The sequence below is a fragment of the Anguilla anguilla genome, chromosome 2, assembly GCF_013347855.1.
Source record: "Anguilla anguilla isolate fAngAng1 chromosome 2, fAngAng1.pri, whole genome shotgun sequence".
Classification (NCBI taxonomy): Eukaryota; Metazoa; Chordata; class Actinopteri; order Anguilliformes; family Anguillidae; genus Anguilla; species Anguilla anguilla.
In genome coordinates this window covers 55,542,590-55,561,028 of record NC_049202.1, presented here as the reverse complement: position 1 = coordinate 55,561,028, position 18,439 = coordinate 55,542,590, and the positions used below count along the sequence as shown (strand labels likewise).

Below are 18,439 nucleotides of genomic sequence, written 5' to 3'. Positions count from 1 at the left end.
AATTTAAACGTCTGACATGCTGTTTGGCCACGCCACATGGGCTGACAGCTTGGCTCTGTAATGCAGTCCAATGAGAAAGAGGGCTGGGCTCCCAGACACAGCCACTGGTGGGGTGATTTCCAAACGCCCCTGTAGTTTCAGTAAAAAACTCGACAAACCCGAGCGCAGGTTACTAAAGTTCATCCACGAAAAGTGGAAGCTTCCCTTGCTGAGCAGGTATCTTATCGGTGAACGCCAAGTTCAGCGTTCAAATCAAGTTCAAATTCGCAGAAAAAGGTCATCGAGACTTCTGGACACTGTTCATTGTCTGATTGCATTAGGAAATGGGTCCAGGAGTAACAATCTTAAAAAAAAGGTTAGAGATTATCTTTTCTATTAGACTTTTGGTATTTCTTTATGTATTCAATACATTTCTAAATCATCGTAGGCAGTGTAAGTGTACTAATTTTCTGTTATTCTTTCTCTTAAACAGGTATGTGACTTGGAGATACAAGTTTGAGACTGAAGGTGATAAAGCATTACAGGTAATGGTTTGCATTTTCACTATTTTGCTCAGGGTTTATTTCCAATGTCTGTGCAGCCAGGAAACAAGCTGAAGAAACTAAATCAAACAGCAGCAGTAACAACGCACTGTGCTGTGCACAATAAGAGTTATGTCAATTAGGTGTTATAAATACACACACACACACACACACACACACACACACACACACACACACACACACACATCATGCAGCATATATAATCACCGGTTTGGAAGTGTAGTCATTGCTCTTGAAATGACAGTTACTGCACACTTTGGTAAATTGAACAATGAAATATAAAATCAAATGGTCATATTACAAATGTGGATCATGACATATAAAGTTTTCCAAACAACTTGAGTAGTGAGCAGCACTTATTACAGCAGAGCTAATCTGAAAGCCTTAACGGCCACATCTACAACATGAGGGAAAAATGCAGATCTGAAGCGCTGTCAAGTTTACAAGACTCCACTCATAAAAATATATAGATGGAAGAGACAGCAAAAATCTCCATTTAAAAAAAAATTTTGTTTGTATCATATATTGTATAATCTATTTTTTTCTTTTCACAAAATCTGATCATTTTAATGCTGTGAATTGAACTAGGCTGACTAAACACAGGAAAAAAGAATCTAAAGTTTTGCAAATTCCTTAAGTGTAAGCATGCACTGGAATCACAACATGCATCAATATATTAGTGAAGAATTACTGCTGTATTTTAGCAGTTGTGAGCTAGTGATGTGTGTTTTGAGATGTTCTCAAATGGCAATCTCAGATTTACATATTAAACACACAAGTAATCAGAGACAATCCAAGCATTGGTTTTACAAGGTTTGGATAAGTGGTCATTTATTCCATTTAAAAATTTGTTAATTAACTTTCAGTCTGTGATATGTGCGATGAACACTGTAGTACTACATACTGCCACCTAAATAGGCTGTATCAGTTTTTTGTTTATCTTATTCACTTTTCTTGTAATTGCAGGAGTTAACTGTCTCAACTGATTGACAGTGATTAAAATGAACTCTATAAACTATGTGTGTCTTTTAACAAAAACATTCATACTTCAACTGAAGGTTGTTTTGCCCAGTGTTTGACACTGAAATGCACATTGAAAATCACAGAAAAGCTAGTCTGAAAGGTTACAGTAAGTCGTAACATTTTGTTTCAGCTAGTGTTTCATCACAAGCAGTAAGTCCAGCTGCGAAAACTAGCCATGCAGCACACTGTGCAGTACCAGCCTCTGACAGTTGAAGTATTCTAATAGTTCAAAATGAACGAATCAGAGAGTGGGGGTGTGTAGGCTTATCCAATCCCAGTAAACGCGAGGGTGTTGCTAGGATATAGGGTGATGTGATGACAGCTCAGTATGGGAGGAGCCTGTTACCAGGGCAGCAATGCTGGTGACGCAATCAGGAAAGGCCTGATTCGCTGCATGCACCAGGGTTACTATAGTTCAAGCCTGAGAGAATAAAATGTTAGATACAAACTGACTAAAACAATATATTGCACTAAATACTTAAATACCTAACATATCTAAATATCCCATGTGAAACAAAAAACTGAGTAATGGCAATGGAAAAAGCCCTGTTGAATAATTCCTGATGACAGGCTGATATTTGAACTTGTAATGTATATGCACTGTATGAATGCATGCACACATGTAGGAGGTCCCATAGTGTCTTTACTACTGTACTGAATATTTATGTTTACAAAATAAAAAATACATATAACAAAAAAGACATGACTTCTCATTCAATGATTTCAATGTTGAATATCTCCAAGGGGATGAGTCACTTACAGCTTGTATTGTCTGAGTCAATCCAAACGTGCAGCTATATCTGGTGTCGACCAGTAGAACTGTAGTATTGCATAAGTATGACCTGAAAACATTCTACATGTGCCTTCACTTACCAGGCTGAAAATGGTACTCGGCCTGGTAAGTTAAGTCCAAGAACATGTTTTGTAACAATGAATGAAAAGTAGCTGCAACTGTCAGGCAGTGCAGCCCCCTTCAGCATTAGTTTACAGCACGCCGGCTCGCCTTGCGGTCGGGTAACCCAATCCTGCCCGTGCCATGCGCAGCTCTGGCTGCCAGCCCTGAAAGATGGGATATAATTGGCTGTTCTGTGCGTCAGGGAAGGATGACACAGCGTGTTGTTTTACACAAGGCTGGTTCTTTGAGAGCCTTACAGTCCTCCTTTGATGCAATGACTGCACAGCTCACCTGTTGGACTGAGCATTCCAGACTGGGAGCATTCAAGATTAGTTCTTTTTTAAAGCAAGAGTCTGTTGAATTTTACCATCATAGCTGGCTATTTTATTAGCAATTTTATTGGCCTGTGCACATAAAACCTTTTCCCTTTCGTCACCACCTTTATTCCTCAATGTGGAAATCCCAATCACAGTTGTAAACCTGTCCCATCGCTGAAACGTCCTCCGGTTTGGAGGGCATGGACAAGCACGCCTCCCTCCCAGAAACCATCCAGCCAACCAGGGCTTCTCTTCACCCTGCAGCCCATCGGCTGTGCTGTGCGGTCTCTGTGCCAGACCAATGGCCTTCTGCACAGCTGGCACAGGGAGCCTCCAGGCGCTTAATTGACCAGATAAGACAAACAGCGGGAACTGCCCCTCAGACCGAAACCTTCCCTCCTCAGATAAAGCTATGGCTAGCTGAGAGCTGACCAATGGGACAGCACAACAGAGCTGCAATTTGCATAATCAGGATTTGATTCTGGACCACGAAAGGGAGCAAGCACGTTCCATTTTTTGTTCAGTTGGCCACAGTCTCCTTCCAAATTCCACAGTCTCCCAAGATTGACATGAGGGAAACTGATGACTTCACTTAGGGAAAAATACACATTCTGCAGGAAAATGGAAAGCATTAGTTTTAAATTGAATATTTGAAGAGCATACATCGCAAATGTGCATTCTTCATGTTTTAAAATTCAGTTTAGATACAGTAATTGATTGTTCATGAGACTTGGGGCATGTTGATGTTTATTAATAGCCAAAATTGGCTATGAATTTAACAAACCTCTAGACTAATCCATAACTTCTGGGTTATCTTGGAATTAAATCATACAAGACCTAATTAGCTGTAGTCACACATAATGCACTTGAGAAGTGCCACCATTACAGCTTCAGTAAAATATGGAATAATGGAAGTTTTTACTGGGAATTGGTTTCAGACTGCAGACTGGTAAAACATCACTCCACTCTGCTCTCTTATATTATCAAACATCACTTGTACTGGCAAGTACTACCTGACATTTATCCTCCAGAATTAAAGACCAAGGTAATGAAGTACTGCAACAAGGAAATACTTTATACTCTTAAAATGGAAGTCAGTTTTATTTTTGATGCAGTGAGAATGATAAATGATTTAATAAATAAATGTCACTTTTAACTGAAATATTACAAAATGTTGTCCCTGAAATGAATACAGAAGACTGATATTTTACATTGGCCATGATTATTTAGGTTATTGCATACATGGTCTGTGTGGTACTTCTTTTCCAAACATCTGATAAGTCAGGATATAAACATATCAACTTTGGATCAAATAAATACTGATTTCCATATACATGTTATTTGTAATTAAATGTATAAAAATCCCAGCTGTGAAATGAGGTAACAGGAAAAAACAACCTCTCCATTTGGCTTGTGCCATTCAGTTAGTCTTTGATATTATAGTTTCGTATCTTGCCAGTCTTCCCATGAGCTCTGGGGTTCTTGGCAGATTCTGCGCGTGACGTCATTGGTTTCCTCCTCTCCTGGACGGCCATTTTAGTGCCCTGCACTCTCACCTGACTCCCTGGGGCTTGGTTACTTGAGCCCTGATTGGTTCCTCTGGCATGCTCCCTCTCTCCTCCTAATCCAAGACACAACAACGCATGACTCTTTATTCCAAACGCGCTTGTACAATGTAACAGAACACTTGCATTACACTCAGATTTATGCTGCCTTTGAAGCAAAGGTTTTTTTTTTAAAGAATGTTCTTTTCACATCAAAAATGTTAAAAAGTGAATACAAAATAAAATGCTCATGTGTTCAGCAGTTTTTATCACAGTGAATAGACTGCTTGACAATGTTTTATGAATTGAACTAGTTTTTATGAGTTTATGACCATATGTCCATTGCTGAACAGAGAGGAGGTTGAATGCAGTCGTCCTGCGCGTCTATACATTGAGAGAGACTGGCAGACAGGCAGAGACAGTTGGTAACAGTGCCCTCCTGTTCAGCACTAGACTTTCACTGGGTAAATCAGTGATGCACACATGCAGCTCAGTGAAGAGACGGGAGATGTGCAAACACAAAGCAAACATTGTTGGGGCTGTTTGTGATAACCTCTGTCCAGTGACAGACTATGGCACAGTAGTTATCAGTCTAGATTCGCCTTGCTCTTAATTGCACAAGGTTTGTGAAACGTGTTCAGATATAGCCATGGTCACTGTGTGAAAACTGAACCACAGCCTGTTGCTTCATGCACTTTAAACATGGGGTAGATTGACGGGAGTTTGTGACAATGATCCATTAAAATCTTGGGAGATAATTAACAGTCAGGTACATGGTAACTGGAACATAAAAACAGAATGGATGATTTGATATCTCCTGCGGTCGTGCTTCAACTGAATAAAATTTGTCAATGCCAGCCAAACACCAAATTATATTCTGAAACTGGCGTACTGAGGCAGTTAATCTACAGAAGGTCTTTAGTACCCTAACTACAAACTCCTCGTATTTTGCAACGCTGTTAAAAGTGACATGCATATCCCAAAGCATTAGAGAATATTAAATTAAGATTTTTGGACTATAGAAAAATTGGTGGAGGTAGCAAAAATCAATAATAATGTTGTCATTTACATTTAGAATTCTAACATTATTTGTGGCGCAATTATTAGTCTTGGGAGTAATTGTAAATCATGATGATGCTAAACCCCATTTGGTGTTTTTCTTCCAAATGTATTCTATGTACTGTAATTTATTTCCAATACTAAAGATCCATTTCTAAGATTTTTTACTGAACTCCCACCACTCGCATAAACCATATAATTAAGTGCAAAATGGGTTAATCGACACACGAAACCTTACAGCCGACATCTGTAAATGCTGAGAGAGAAGTTGGCCGTTTGTGCATGCTTTCAGATGCCAGCTGATTTCTGGAGCCAACAAGGCCGAAGTGAAAAGTTATTTCTGTTAGAGCTGTCCAGGACCTGCACTGGCTACGAAAATTGTTCCAGCAGCAAATTTTTATAAACTAGGGGGTCTACAGGGACTGCTCTAAGGCTATTAAAATAATATAGTATGAAATGATTTGGTATACCCGTGTTAAATCGAATGTCCTGTATAAAGGTAGGAGGACAGTCAGTGACCCTTGACCTTACATATAGAAACAGACAGAAATGTTGTGAAGCAATCCGTACAGTCAAAGCCAGTGTGGCTGTGTGGTGACCTCGGGGCCGGCTGGCCTGTGCCTGTGCCCATGGCCTGTTGCAGTCTGTCCCAGATACACAGAGCCAGCACCAAACCACCAGTCAGCACTTTGCCCACCGGGCCATGTACTGTGTGTGCCAGCTGCCTGGCTTATCGAGTACCAGCCACTGATAACAAACCCATAGCGCATATGGCAGCCATGCCTACAACCCTGTCAAACTGCTGTACGCATATTCAGCTATCAGAGAGGGAAATATGTAGAGATTCTGGAAAAATGACAAGGATTAACTATGAAGCAACATATTATCACTACCAGCTAAACTGGAAAAACCGGTTACAGTGCTGCCCTCCAATGCTGCTAGTGTAGAAAATAAAGGCTAAGATTCAACCTAACCAATGTGCTTTGTCCTTTACTGTAACAAATGCTGTTCTTTTTTTTAAAATAAATTCAACGAACTTGTGGTATTATGAATTGAAATTGGCAACATTTGAAGCATTTAAGTGCTTAGTGATAAGGAATATTTGGAATTAACCTTTCCATAGACGCCAACGGGTAAAAATCAGCATGAAGAGAACCACAGGGTTAAACACTTCTTGTTCCTTTTCACGACCCTTCAGCCCTATGTGTTACGGTACCATGATGTGACCTTCGCCGTGGTGTAAAAAACCGGTGCACACCTGGTAGCGTTGAGATCGACCTGAAGGGCCTTTGTCCCGGGGGCAGGAGGGGCAGGAGGGGCAGAGCATGCAGCCTGGGGGGGGGGGAGAGGGGCAGTGCGTGCACCCTGGCTGTCTGCTCCAAGGTTGGGAAATGGCTGTCCTTGCAATTATTCTTCCCCCCTTTCCTAATTTCACAAACTCCTATTTTGGTTTTTGACCAACAATCAGATATGCTGATGCAGATTCTCTAAGGCACATTGTGGAAGCTTATTACCTCCTTCTTGCATTTTTTTGTGATGTGAGGTAGAGGGCCAGTCAGCAATGTGCTGCACTATAGATCCCAACTTTGATTTTGTCCAGATTAAATAAATGTATACATTGCAAGGTCTTGGGATAAAGCACAACTGATTAACCCCAATATGTCTGTCTGAGGATCATTCAATTATAATAACTTCATTAAGAAAGGCTCCTACAAAATTGCAGATTTTCCTGGATTTTCTTTATGAAGCTTCCTGATATCTTCATTTAAATTATGCAGCCAGCCTTAATAAATTACATACATTTGCACAATGTATAGTTCATATACATCTATTCATCTGAATACAGTTCTCCCAGTTTTGGGGTCTCACACTGAAATTCAGAAAATATACATTCTGGCTAACCACAAAATTCAAGGTTCATCTATATTTAGTAAAGGTGTATCATTTTAGAAAATAAGGACAGCCAGTTTATTTCACACGATAATTGATTTGGATGTAATTTGCTACCATTTGTGCCTAGTACACTACGCCCTTTAGAAGAATAGCAGCAGGTATCTTTCACTGTCTAAAGTCACTATTGTGTTATGAAATTAAACAGAAAAAAAAAAGAAGCCCATGTTCTCTGGAACACCTGATAAGCATCGCTGCTTGGCTTGCGATGTGTTCATGCTCCTGATACATGGGGATTAGCTGCCAAGGTGCATTCGCCTGGCACAGTTTACCACCGAGGGCACTGCACTCCTGATACTCCAGCTGTTACTATATTACTTCATTACTCAGTCATATTGGTACACCGCAATACAGCCCTACTCGAAAAGTTGTATCCCATCTGCTAAGCATCCTTGATATGAACTTTTTATTCTATATAATTATATAATTATTTTATTCTAAAGTATAAAATATTTTATTTCAGGTATACTTCAGCATATTGCCTTTTTCATTTGGGATGACTTATTATCTTAACATATAAGACTTTACTGTCGGAGTTGGGGAGGGAGGCACAGAATAAGAAGCACACAAAAGCAATGTGAACACACTTAATGCTTCTGTGGAAAGCCCTGACCATCAGAAGCCAGCAGGATGAACCGGGCCCACCCACCTCTGTCAGGGCTGCTCCTGGCCGTGAAGGCGGACAGGTCGGAGCCCCGCTCCAGCATCCGCCAGATGTCCCCCAGGGACTCGTCTGTGCCCACGGACGACATGAGGGCCTGGGAAGGGCTGGAGGGGCGCCCCATTCCAGAGGCCTGGCCTGGATCCATCTGCTCCCCCGCCTGTGATTGGCTAGCCTCAGGGGGCGTGTTCTCCTTCTTGCCTCTGGTATGCGGCTTGAACAGGGAAAGAATGGAACTAATCTGAGAAATGGCAAAGCCTTCAGGCCCATTGTGCAGCTGATGGAGAAAGAAGTATTCATTCTGACAGCAACCCGGCACGCCTTTTCCCACAATGTCCCCGTACTCCAGCATCCATCTGCTCTCATTATAATGCAAAAAAAACCCATTACTGATCATAAATTATATTCCACCATGAGAAAGTAACAAGGCTGTAATAAATGATCTAGTGGGAATATACTTCTTATCTTGTTAAGCTTCCCCCATTTTCTCCTCAGGTTGAATGCTTAATATGAATGCATGGGGGAGAGGGATGAGAGCGGAGAGGGGGGGTTCGATCAGCTGACCCGGGGAAAGGATGCCGGCCACAGTCAGCACTCACACAGCTGGGATTCAATCCCAGACAGTGGGGCACATCCATGACCCGGAGCTGTGCCTATACATACTCAGCCACTCAGCAGCCCAAATTATTACCTTTTTACAGCAGAACTCTATCAAGCCAGTTTGCTAATAGCCTGCTCTCCCTTGAAAAGGATGACTACCAGCAGCGTCAAACACAGGCCAGCAGTGCAAAACTGGCTTGAGAAATGGCTAAGGCTGTATTTTCCACATGAAAATGCAAGCGCAGCAGGATGTTAGCTGTTATGACTCACTTTTTCTTTAGCTTCCTTAAAAAAACGACTCAATGTTAGCAAGCTTTTCTGACTGGTTAACAAAATCACACTTTTTTGGAGCTGTATCTTGGCTGTACACTTGACCTACTTCCATATCATCATTAGCTCTTATCAAGTACATGACAGCCACTTTTTCAGACAACATTTCTTGTGTGAATGCCTGAAGATATTCGTTTGTTATGTGAACAAGAGAAGAGCCAATGCTGTGTGTGAAAGTAGCCAAAGAATGTGAATGTAAATTCAGCATTGCCATCAGTTATGCAAAGAATTTATTTCAAACCTTGTGAAAATATTCACCTGACGTGTGTGGCCGTGCTGGTCCCAGGGATTGATAGAGCTATCTGACTCACTGGTCCCTTTCCCGGAGAAACGTGACCGCGCCGCCTTTTTATGGTGGTCTAGCTGAGCGTACTGCAATGCCTGACAAACAAACAGGAAAAATCCCCATTTTTACAATGGAAACACCATAAACCCAATACCTTCACAAAGCCAGATTCAATCAAAACTGCCTTCAGAATGCAGCAGGTGTTTATATACTTTTTTTAACAGCTGAAGCTAAAAACATTACTTTCATGGACTTGTACCTATGGCACAGTATTTAACTTTGGCTCCATCTAGTGGCCTTACAAAAGAGGTGGTTGAACACTTGGAAGCACAGTGTAGACATGTTACAGAGTGAGGGAGGACAAGTGCAACAAGACAGGAGCAATGTGCCCAGTGCAGTGTACCGTGGTGAGTTTGGCCCAGTGTAGTGTAGTGAGTTAGGCCCAGTGCAGTATAGTGTAGTGAGTTAGGCCCAGTGCAGTGTAGTGTAGTGAGTTAGGCCCAGTGCAGTGTAGTGTAGTGAGTTAGGCCCAGTGCAGTGTAGTGTAGTGAGTTTGGCCCAGTGCAGTGTAGTGTAGTGAGTTAGGCCCAGTGCAGTGTAGTGTAGTGAGTTAGGCCCAGTGCAGTATAGTGTAGTGAGTTAGGCCCAGTGCAGTATAGTGTAGTGAGTTAGGCCCAGTGCAGTATAGTGTAGTAGTTAGGCCCAGTGCAGTATAGTGTAGTGAGTTTGGCCCAGTGCAGTATAGTGTAGTAGTTAGGCCCAGTGCAGTGTAGTGTAGTGAGTTTGGCCCAGTGCAGTGTAGTGTAGTGAGTTAGGCCCAGTGCAGTATAGTGTAGTGAGTTAGGCCCAGTGCAGTATAGTGTAGTGAGTTAGGCCCAGTGCAGTATAGTGTAGTAGTTAGGCCCAGTGCAGTATAGTGTAGTGAGTTAGGCCCAGTGCAGTATAGTGTAGTGAGTTAGGCCCAGTGCAGTATAGTGTAGTAGATAGGCCCAGTGCAGTGTAGTGTAGTGAGCTAGGCCCAGTGCAGTATAGTGTAGTGAGTTAGGCCCAGTGCAGTGTAGTGTAGTGAGTTAGGCCCAGTGCAGTATAGTGTAGTAGTTTGGCCCAGTGCAGTATAGTGTAGTGAGTTAGGCCCAGTGCAGTATAGTGTAGTAGTTTGGCCCAGTGCAGTATAGTGTAGTAGTTATGCAGTATTTGGTACAGTGATATACACTCTGGATCACCTGTGTCGTGAGTCTGTACTGCAGCTGCTCCAGAGCAGACAGGAGTCGTGGCTGCAGCTGAGTCGGGTCTTTTGCAGAATCAGAAGACTCAGGGGCTGAGACGGGTCTCTGAACAGGACCAGGCTGCTGTACGTCTACCAGGGAAGACAAGAAGTAAGTACACTACATTAGCATAGGCGTGCGTAAGCACCAAGCCGAATATTCAGCTGCCAGCCGTGGGCAAGCTCAACCCGTATGCCTGGGACTACACACGCGTGTTCACAGTAATGGCTTCTCGGCTCTGGAACCCAGAGAACCGTGTAACGCTGAGAGGCTGAGCACAGGCGCAGGATGTTATCCTTGCGCAGGAACGCGGGAGCCGCTGGGAGGCGCGGGGGCGGTAAGTCAACAGCGCTCAGATTTCCGGGGGAGAGGGCTGGTGTTTACGGTGCTGCGCAGACCCCCGCAGCCCCGTGTAAACAGCGGCGAATCGAGCTTAATCCCGGGGATCAGGTCACTGCTGTGGAGCGGTCACGTGGGGGCGGGGCGAAGCTGCCTCCGCCTCGTCTCCCCGTTAACCCTTCGAGCGCTCCTCCTGCGCTGCTCGTCTGAGGGACGGTACGGCACGCTGGTAGCGCTGTGCTGAACCAACACGTATGGAACGGAAAACAGCAGCAGCCAGGCAAAACCTGCAGCTATGCTTGAAGTAGGGAGGGAGAAAAAGGGTCTTTCATTGTTTTATTTGATTCAAACCAGAGAAGTTTTTTTTCCTCCTCTCTACTTCAAGTGGAGATGTTATCAACTCTCTGCTGATACTCTTGTGAACTCTCAGACAGAATGACCTTGGAATTGAGAGATAAGATAAGATTTACACTTTATTGGACCACGTGGAGTAATGTGTCCTCTGCATTTGAACCCACCCAAGTTACTTAGGGTCAGTGGGCAACTCCAGGTCTGAGGCCAGTGCCTTGCTCAAGGGCAATGTCAGGAGTGTACCTAACCTGACATGCATGTCTTTTGGTGTGGGAGCAAACCAGAGTACCCACAAGCAGTAAACCACAAGCAGTAAGACTGCTGGTATGAGAGCAGTAAGAGTGCTGGTATGAGAGCAGTAATAGTAGTGCTGGTATGATAGCAGTAATAGTGCTGGTATGATAGCAGTAATAGTGCTGGTATGAGAGCAGTAATAGTGCTGGTATGAGAGCAGTAATAGTGCTGGTATGAGAGCAGTAATAGTGCTGGTATGAGAGCAGTAATAGTAGTGCTGGTATGAGAGCAGTAATAGTAGTGCTGGTATGAGAGCAGTAATAGTAGTGCTGGTATGAGAGCAGTAATAGTAGTGCTGGTATGAGAGCAGTAATAGTAGTGCTGGTATGAGAGCAGTAATAGTAGTGCTGGTATGAGAGCAGTAATAGTAGTGCTGGTATGATAGCAGTAATAGTGCTGGTATGAGAGCAGTAATAGTGCTGGTATGAGAGCAGTAAGAGTGCTGGTGAGAGTAGTAAGAGTGCTGGTGAGAGTGCTGGTATGAGAGCAGTAATAGTGCTGGTATGAGAGCAGTAATAGTGCTGGTATGAGAGCAGTGAGAGTGCTGGTATGAGAGCAGTGAGAGTGCTGGTATGAGAGCAGTAAGAGTGCTGGTATGAGAGCAGTAATAGTAGTGCTGGTATGAGAGCAGTAATAGTAGTGCTGGTATGAGAGCAGTAATAGTAGTGCTGGTATGAGAGCAGTAATAGTAGTGCTGGTATGAGAGCAGTAATAGTAGTGCTGGTATGAGAGCAGTAATAGTGCTGGTGAGAGTGCTGGTATGAGAGCAGTAATAGTGCTGGTGAGAGTGCTGGTATGAGAGCAGTAATAGTAGTGCTGGTATGATAGCAGTAATAGTGCTGGTATGAGAGAAGTAAGAGTGCTGGTATGAGAGCAGTAATAGTGCTGGTATGAGAGCAGTGAGAGTGCTGGTATGAGAGCAGTGAGAGTGCTGGTATGAGAGCAGTAATAGTAGTGCTGGTATGAGAGCAGTAATAGTGCTGGTATGAGAGCAGTAATAGTAGTGCTGGTATGAGAGCAGTAATAGTGCTGGTGAGAGTGCTGGTATGAGAGCAGTAATAGTGCTGGTATGAGAGCAGTAATAGTAGTGCTGGTATGAGAGCAGTAATAGTGCTGGTATGAGAGCAGTAATAGTAGTGCTGGTATGAGAGCAGTAATAGTGCTGGTATGAGAGCAGTAATAGTAGTGCTGGTATGAGAGCAGTAATAGTGCTGGTATGAGAGCAGTAATAGTGCTGGTGAGAGTGCTGGTATGAGAGCAGTAATAGTGCTGGTATGAGAACAGTAATAGTGCTGGTGAGAGTGCTGGTATGAGAACAGTAAGAGTGCTGGTATGAGAGCAGTAATAGTGCTGGTGAGAGTGCTGGTATGAGAACAGTAATAGTGCTGGTGAGAGTGCTGGTATGAGAGCAGTAATAGTGCTGGTATGAGAGCAGTAATAGTGCTGGTGAGAGTGCTGGTATGAGAGCAGTAATAATGCTGGTGAGAGTGCTGGTATGAGAGCAGTAATAGTGCTGGTGAGAGTGCTGGTATGAGAGCAGTAATAGTGCTGGTGAGAGTGCTGGTATGAGAGCAGTAATAGTGCTGGTGAGAGTGCTGGTATGAGAGCAGTAATAGTGCTGGTATGAGAGTAGTAATAGTGCTGGTGAGAGTGCTGGTATGAGAGCAGTAAGAGTGCTGGTGAGAGTGCTGGTATGAGAGCAGTAATAGTGCTGGTGAGAGTGCTGGTATGAGAGCAGTAATAGTGCTGGTATGAGAGCAGTAAGAGTGCTGGTGAGAGTGCTGGTATGAGAGCAGTAATAGTGCTGGTATGAGAGTAGTAAGAGTGCTGGTGAGAGTGCTGGTATGAGAGCAGTAAGAGTGCTGGTATGAGAGCAGTAATAGTGCTGGTATGAGAGCAGTAAGAGTGCTGGTATGAGAGCAGTAATAGTGCTGGTGAGTGACCTACACAAGGCCGCACGGTTGGTTCTCTGGCGTGGGACGTACCGTCCAGGCCTGCTTCTGTGAGCCGGGAGCGGAGCCGGTTGCCCACCTCGATGAGCCGCTGCCTGTCCTGGGTGAGCTGGGCGATGCAGCGCACGGCCTGTTTGAGTTTGGAGCGCAGCAGCGGTGCGCTAGCCCTCCTCTCCCCACAGTCCTGCCCCAGCAGCTGCTGCCGCAGGCGCAGGTTCTCCTCCTGGAGCTGCCTCAGCGCTGCACTCTGCAGGCCACCGAGAGTAATGCAGCCTCTGTTAGCATGCGCCGCTACCAAGCATCCGCTTCACTGCAAGGTTGGGCTGAGAGTGATTTTAACATTACCTGTTCAACAACAATGGGCTCCCTTCCACTGGCAATGTCCAGCTTCAGTGCAGAAACCTAGATACCAGTTATAAAAACATGCTCAGTGTTCGATGCTAATAATAAATAAATAGAATTAACAAAACACCATTGTTGCATTTTAAAGTGTTTTTGAACACAACAGAAAAACAATCATAAAGAAGTGCATGTAAAGAAAAAAAAAAACTTCAGAATGGTCAAAACCAGAAAAAGACTGTCACAAACTCAGTCGGAGCTGTCTTAATACAAATCTAATCAATCTTAATGCAACAAATCGTGAGTTGTGAAGGGGGCGTGCACCGACTGATGTAAGACTGGAAAGATTTTACTCCGACTACTAAGACTGAAATTGCTTAAAATATCGTGAAGTGTAAGGTCAGCATAACATAGTTCATTGAGGTGTAACACAGAGTGTAAACAGGTAATAAACCCGTGTGAGGTACTTCCTGTGTGCTGTAGGACAGTAATCACGCGCTTCCTGTCTGTGGGCACTCGCCTGGTTCCCCAGGGCCACAGCCTCCAGGTTCTGCAGCAGGCTGCCTCTCTGGTACTCCTCCGCCTCTCGCCTCACTTCATCCAGCTCCATCTCCACCGCAGCCAATCTCTGCCTCAGACCCGCCTCCTCACCCGCCGCCCGCTTCTTCTGATTGGCCAGCTCAAACCGCAGCTCGTCGCACTCCACCTGCTTTGAATGAATCTGGGGGTAAAGGGGCACCATGTAAATACACACAAAGCATGAGAACCATTGTAAGGTACACGTAAACTTTTACAAAAAGACTACATATGTAAACCATTTATAGAGAAAAGGAACACCTGAATGAGTTTCCCAACAAACTTTGACATGATTTTTTTTTCCTTTAACCATTTTACTAAAGGTCAAATTTGACAGCTCTTATCCCACTGAGAGTTTCCTAATGGACACACTGGTACCTGCTGTGTGAGCTGGGCCAGGGTAGACTCCAGATGGGCCAGCCTCACTTCCTGTTTCCTCAGATTGGCTGCGTTGGACACTTTCTCTGCCCGCAGCCCTCCTGTCGACACAAGGGCGTTTCCCAACACAGTCAGAGACCCTGGACCTCTCACCACAACACAGCCATGTTTGGGCCTCTCACCACAACACAGCTATGTACTCACTGCACTGCCTGTGCTCTATGAGAATAGACTGCAGCTCACTGCACACCGGCCTGTGCTCAGTGAGAATAGACTGCAGCTCACTGCACACCGGCCTGTGCTCAGTGAGAATAGACTGCAGCTCACTGCACACCGGCCTGTGCTCTATGAGAAAAGACTGCAGCTCACTGCACACCAGCCTGTGCTCTAAGAGAATAGACTGCAGCTCACTGCACACCAGTCTGTGCTCTATGAGAATAGACTGCAGCTCACTGCACACCGGCCTGTGCTCAGTGAGAATAGACTGCAGCTCACTGCACACCGGCCTGTGCTCTATGAGAATAGACTGCAGCTCACTGCACACCAGCCTGTGCTCTATGAGAATAGACTGCAGCTCACTGCACACCAGCCTGTGCTCAGTGAGAATAGACTGCAGCTCACTGCACACCGGCCTGTGCTCTATGAGAATAGACTGCAGCTCACTGCACACCAGCCTGTGCTCTATGAGAATAGACTGCAGCTCACTGCACACCAGCCTGTGCTCAGTGAGAATAGACTGCAGCTCACTGCACACCAGCCTGTGCTCTATTAGAATAGACTGCAGCTCACTGCACACCAGCCTGTGTTCTATGAGGAAAGACTGCAGCTCACTGCACACCGGCCTGTGCTCAGTGAGAATAGACTGCAGCTCACTGCACACCAGCCTGTGCTCTATGAGAATAGACTGCAGCTCACTGCACACCGGCCTGTGCTCAGTGAGAAAAGACTGCAGCTCACTGCACACCGGCCTGTGCTCTATTAGAATAGACTGCAGCTCACTGCACACCGGCCTGTGCTCAGTGAGAAAAGACTGCAGCTCACTGCACACCGGCCTGTGCTCAGTGAGAAAAGACTGCAGCTCACTGCACACCGGCCTGTGCTCAGTGAGAATAGACTGCAGCTCACTGCACACCAGCCTGTGCTCAGTGAGAATAGACTGCAGCTCACTGCACACTGGTCTTTCCAATCATTCTGCTGTTTGTGCTCTTCAGCGTGAACTTCTCAGAGGATTTACCCATGCGCTGCGTGTGTTTGCGTGTTTGTGAGCGGCTGTTGGGGCGTCTCCCCGTAGCGCCGTGTATAGACAGGTTTCTGAACTACAGGAAGCCGAAGGGGAGTAATCTGATAAACGGTGTGCACTTCATGCAAATACTCGCTCTTCAATTGACTTTGACACAAAGCCTCCGAGCGGACAGCCTTCCTGACAGACAGCGCGGAGACAGAGCCAGCGCTTCCGGCCTCCTACCGATGGTCTCGTTCAGGGAGCGGGTGTGGTTTTGGAGGTAGGCGTTGTCGGCGGTGACGGGGAGCGCTGGCGCGGGGGCGGGGCCGGGGGCGGGGACCGGGGCTTTGGACGCCTCCTCCAGCTGGTTCTGCAGGAGCCGGCACCGGGCCTTCAGCTCCGCGACCTCCTCCTGCAGGGCCTGGCAGTACTCTGGAACGCCTGCAGCAGCCGCAGCGCCTGCAGGACCACGGGAAACACGAGCCACACGTGAACATGTTCCGGCTCACACGGACGCGCTTCTGGAGCACGTCACACTGGACTACAGCCACTGAGCTGTCACAGCGCATTTATTACAGCGTGTCTAAGTTCACCAGTTCTGTACCACCCAAGGATGTTACCACCAAGCCGCACGCTCGGAATGTCTACATTACAGCTGGAATCTACAGTAAACCTAAGAGGAATCTTACTTAAGGTGCCTCGTCATTTGTTGCTTTTTATTCATTTATTGTTGTTTTATTCTTTTACTCTTTTATTATTTTATTTGTTGTTTTGCTTTTGTTATGCCTTTGCTCACCTCTGTTTGTTTACTTTTGTATTTATAGCGTTGTCTTTCGGTCATGTGCAGCACATTGGGCTACAGCCACTGTATGAAATGTGCTATGTAAATAAAGATTGATTGATCGATTGATTGAATCTGAAGATAATACGCTTTCAGTTCATTTATTTGAATGTCTTAAATTACACAGGGATTGGTGCATTTTTATAAGTGAACAATCTTTTAATAAAGGTATGTTTTATAAAAAATGTTTGGTTATTAATGTTTGAGACAGGCAGCAGACTGAGAGAACCCTCTCTACCAGCCAGCAGCAGGCCCCCTCATGCCCACCATATCAGTGCCACCATGCCCACCATGCCAGACACCGCAGCGATGGCTCTTATGCTTGGCATACAGTGCTGCATATTTCTTCTCAGACTGCAGTTATATCTACTTAGTGAAACTAGGGGAGGGAAGAGAAGAGCAGAAACAGCCTGCAGGCCCTGCCAATTAGACCATTACACAAAGATTCAGAAGAGAGAGGAGGGAGCAGCTAGTAATGTGTCAATTTATTGACAGAATTTATGAACAAATGGAGCATGTAGCTCTGAAAGTGATAACCATCTGCCAGGCCAGCTAGCCACGTGGCTTGTCGCCATTTTAAAACAGTAAAACTGCTCATTTGGACCCATTGAGCCTGCACGTGCTCATTTACATGCCGATGTGGTAAATGTTTAAAATCTTCTTGCTGTCTGTCACTTTCTCGTGCACATGAAAGAATTGCATCAATTTAAAAATAAACATGCATATTTGACAAACTATTTGGTAATAAACTGCAAATTTTAGGGAGAATTTCAATTAGAATTTTATTCAGCATTTCTCAGGTTGTGAACATCTAATATCAAACGCTTTTAGCGCCTGTGGCAGACCTGCGCAGCGTACAGCGCTGCGATGCCTTGTGTCGCTGTGTGATCGTGTGACCGTAGCTGCGGAGGGCCTGGTACCTGCAGGGCTCCGTTTCTGCGCGGGCGGTGCTGTGGGCGGCGCAGTGGGTGGTGCTGCGGGCGGTGCTGTGGCCAGCTGCTCGCTCAGGCTCTCCATGTCCCTCCTCATGTTAGCGATGGCTGCCCGCAGGCTGCTGTTCTGCTGCTGCAGACGCTGGATCTCCTCAGAGGGGAATGTTCCGGAGCCTTCCGCATGCGGGCCCTGCAGCTGGGAGCACAGCTCAGTGTGTTTCACACACCCAAAGGCTGACCAGCTGAACACTGACACACCATGGCACTGTGTAGGTTACACACGTAGGATTTACCCTTTCAGTGCTGCTGCTTTCTGTGGTTGGGCAGTATGCTGACCATACAAAAGAGGAATCATTGTAGAGGAAACCAAGGTATGGGTTAATATGAGCATACAAATTTGCATAAAGTTATTAAAACACTTAATTGTCACCAATTCTGTGCCTGTTTTGAGGCATAGTGTAATTTCAATTGACAGCCACCAGGTGGAGATGAGAGCCCAATTTTGTTATCTGGCCTGTTACTTTATCAAAGGTAAAAGGCAGTCTAGCAAACATTCTGCGAATGTAGTCTTTGATTTTTCCTACAGTAAATAAATAAGAATAACATCACTATGAATGTGATGTTATTCATATTTTGTGACAAATGATGTTAAAAATACAAATAACCTAATGGAAAACTGGTCAATAATGGTCGAGATCATTGGTTCTCTAGTTCGGTCCCTGTGTATTCTGGTATTCGTTCCA

General features: G+C 45.0%; 1 protein-coding gene across 5 annotated transcripts in view; it reads right to left on the bottom strand.

Annotated features, from left to right (window-relative positions):
- Positions 1–3,850: 3,850 nt before the first annotated feature.
- The window catches only part of ccdc57 (coiled-coil domain containing 57), a 58,115-nt gene continuing 43,526 nt past the window's right edge, over positions 3,851–18,439 (bottom strand). For 3 of the 5 annotated variants that reach the window (XM_035405603.1, XM_035405602.1, XM_035405601.1), the window contains exons 11-20: positions 17,685–17,892; positions 16,167–16,382; positions 14,702–14,802; positions 14,268–14,468; positions 13,754–13,810; positions 13,442–13,655; positions 10,431–10,564; positions 9,180–9,302; positions 7,980–8,205; positions 3,851–4,398 (exon numbers count right to left, since the gene is read on the bottom strand). In XM_035405603.1, the coding sequence (XP_035261494.1) occupies positions 4,202–4,398; positions 7,980–8,205; positions 9,180–9,302; positions 10,431–10,564; positions 13,442–13,655; positions 13,754–13,810; positions 14,268–14,468; positions 14,702–14,802; positions 16,167–16,382; positions 17,685–17,892 (1,677 nt within the window). In that variant the 3' untranslated portion in view covers positions 3,851–4,201. Of the gene's footprint in view, positions 4,399–7,979; positions 8,206–9,179; positions 9,303–10,430; positions 10,565–13,403; positions 13,656–13,753; positions 13,811–14,267; positions 14,469–14,701; positions 14,803–16,166; positions 16,383–17,684; positions 17,893–18,439 lie in introns of those variants that run through there. The other 2 variants (XM_035405604.1, XR_004764047.1) reach the window with 2 other exon arrangements.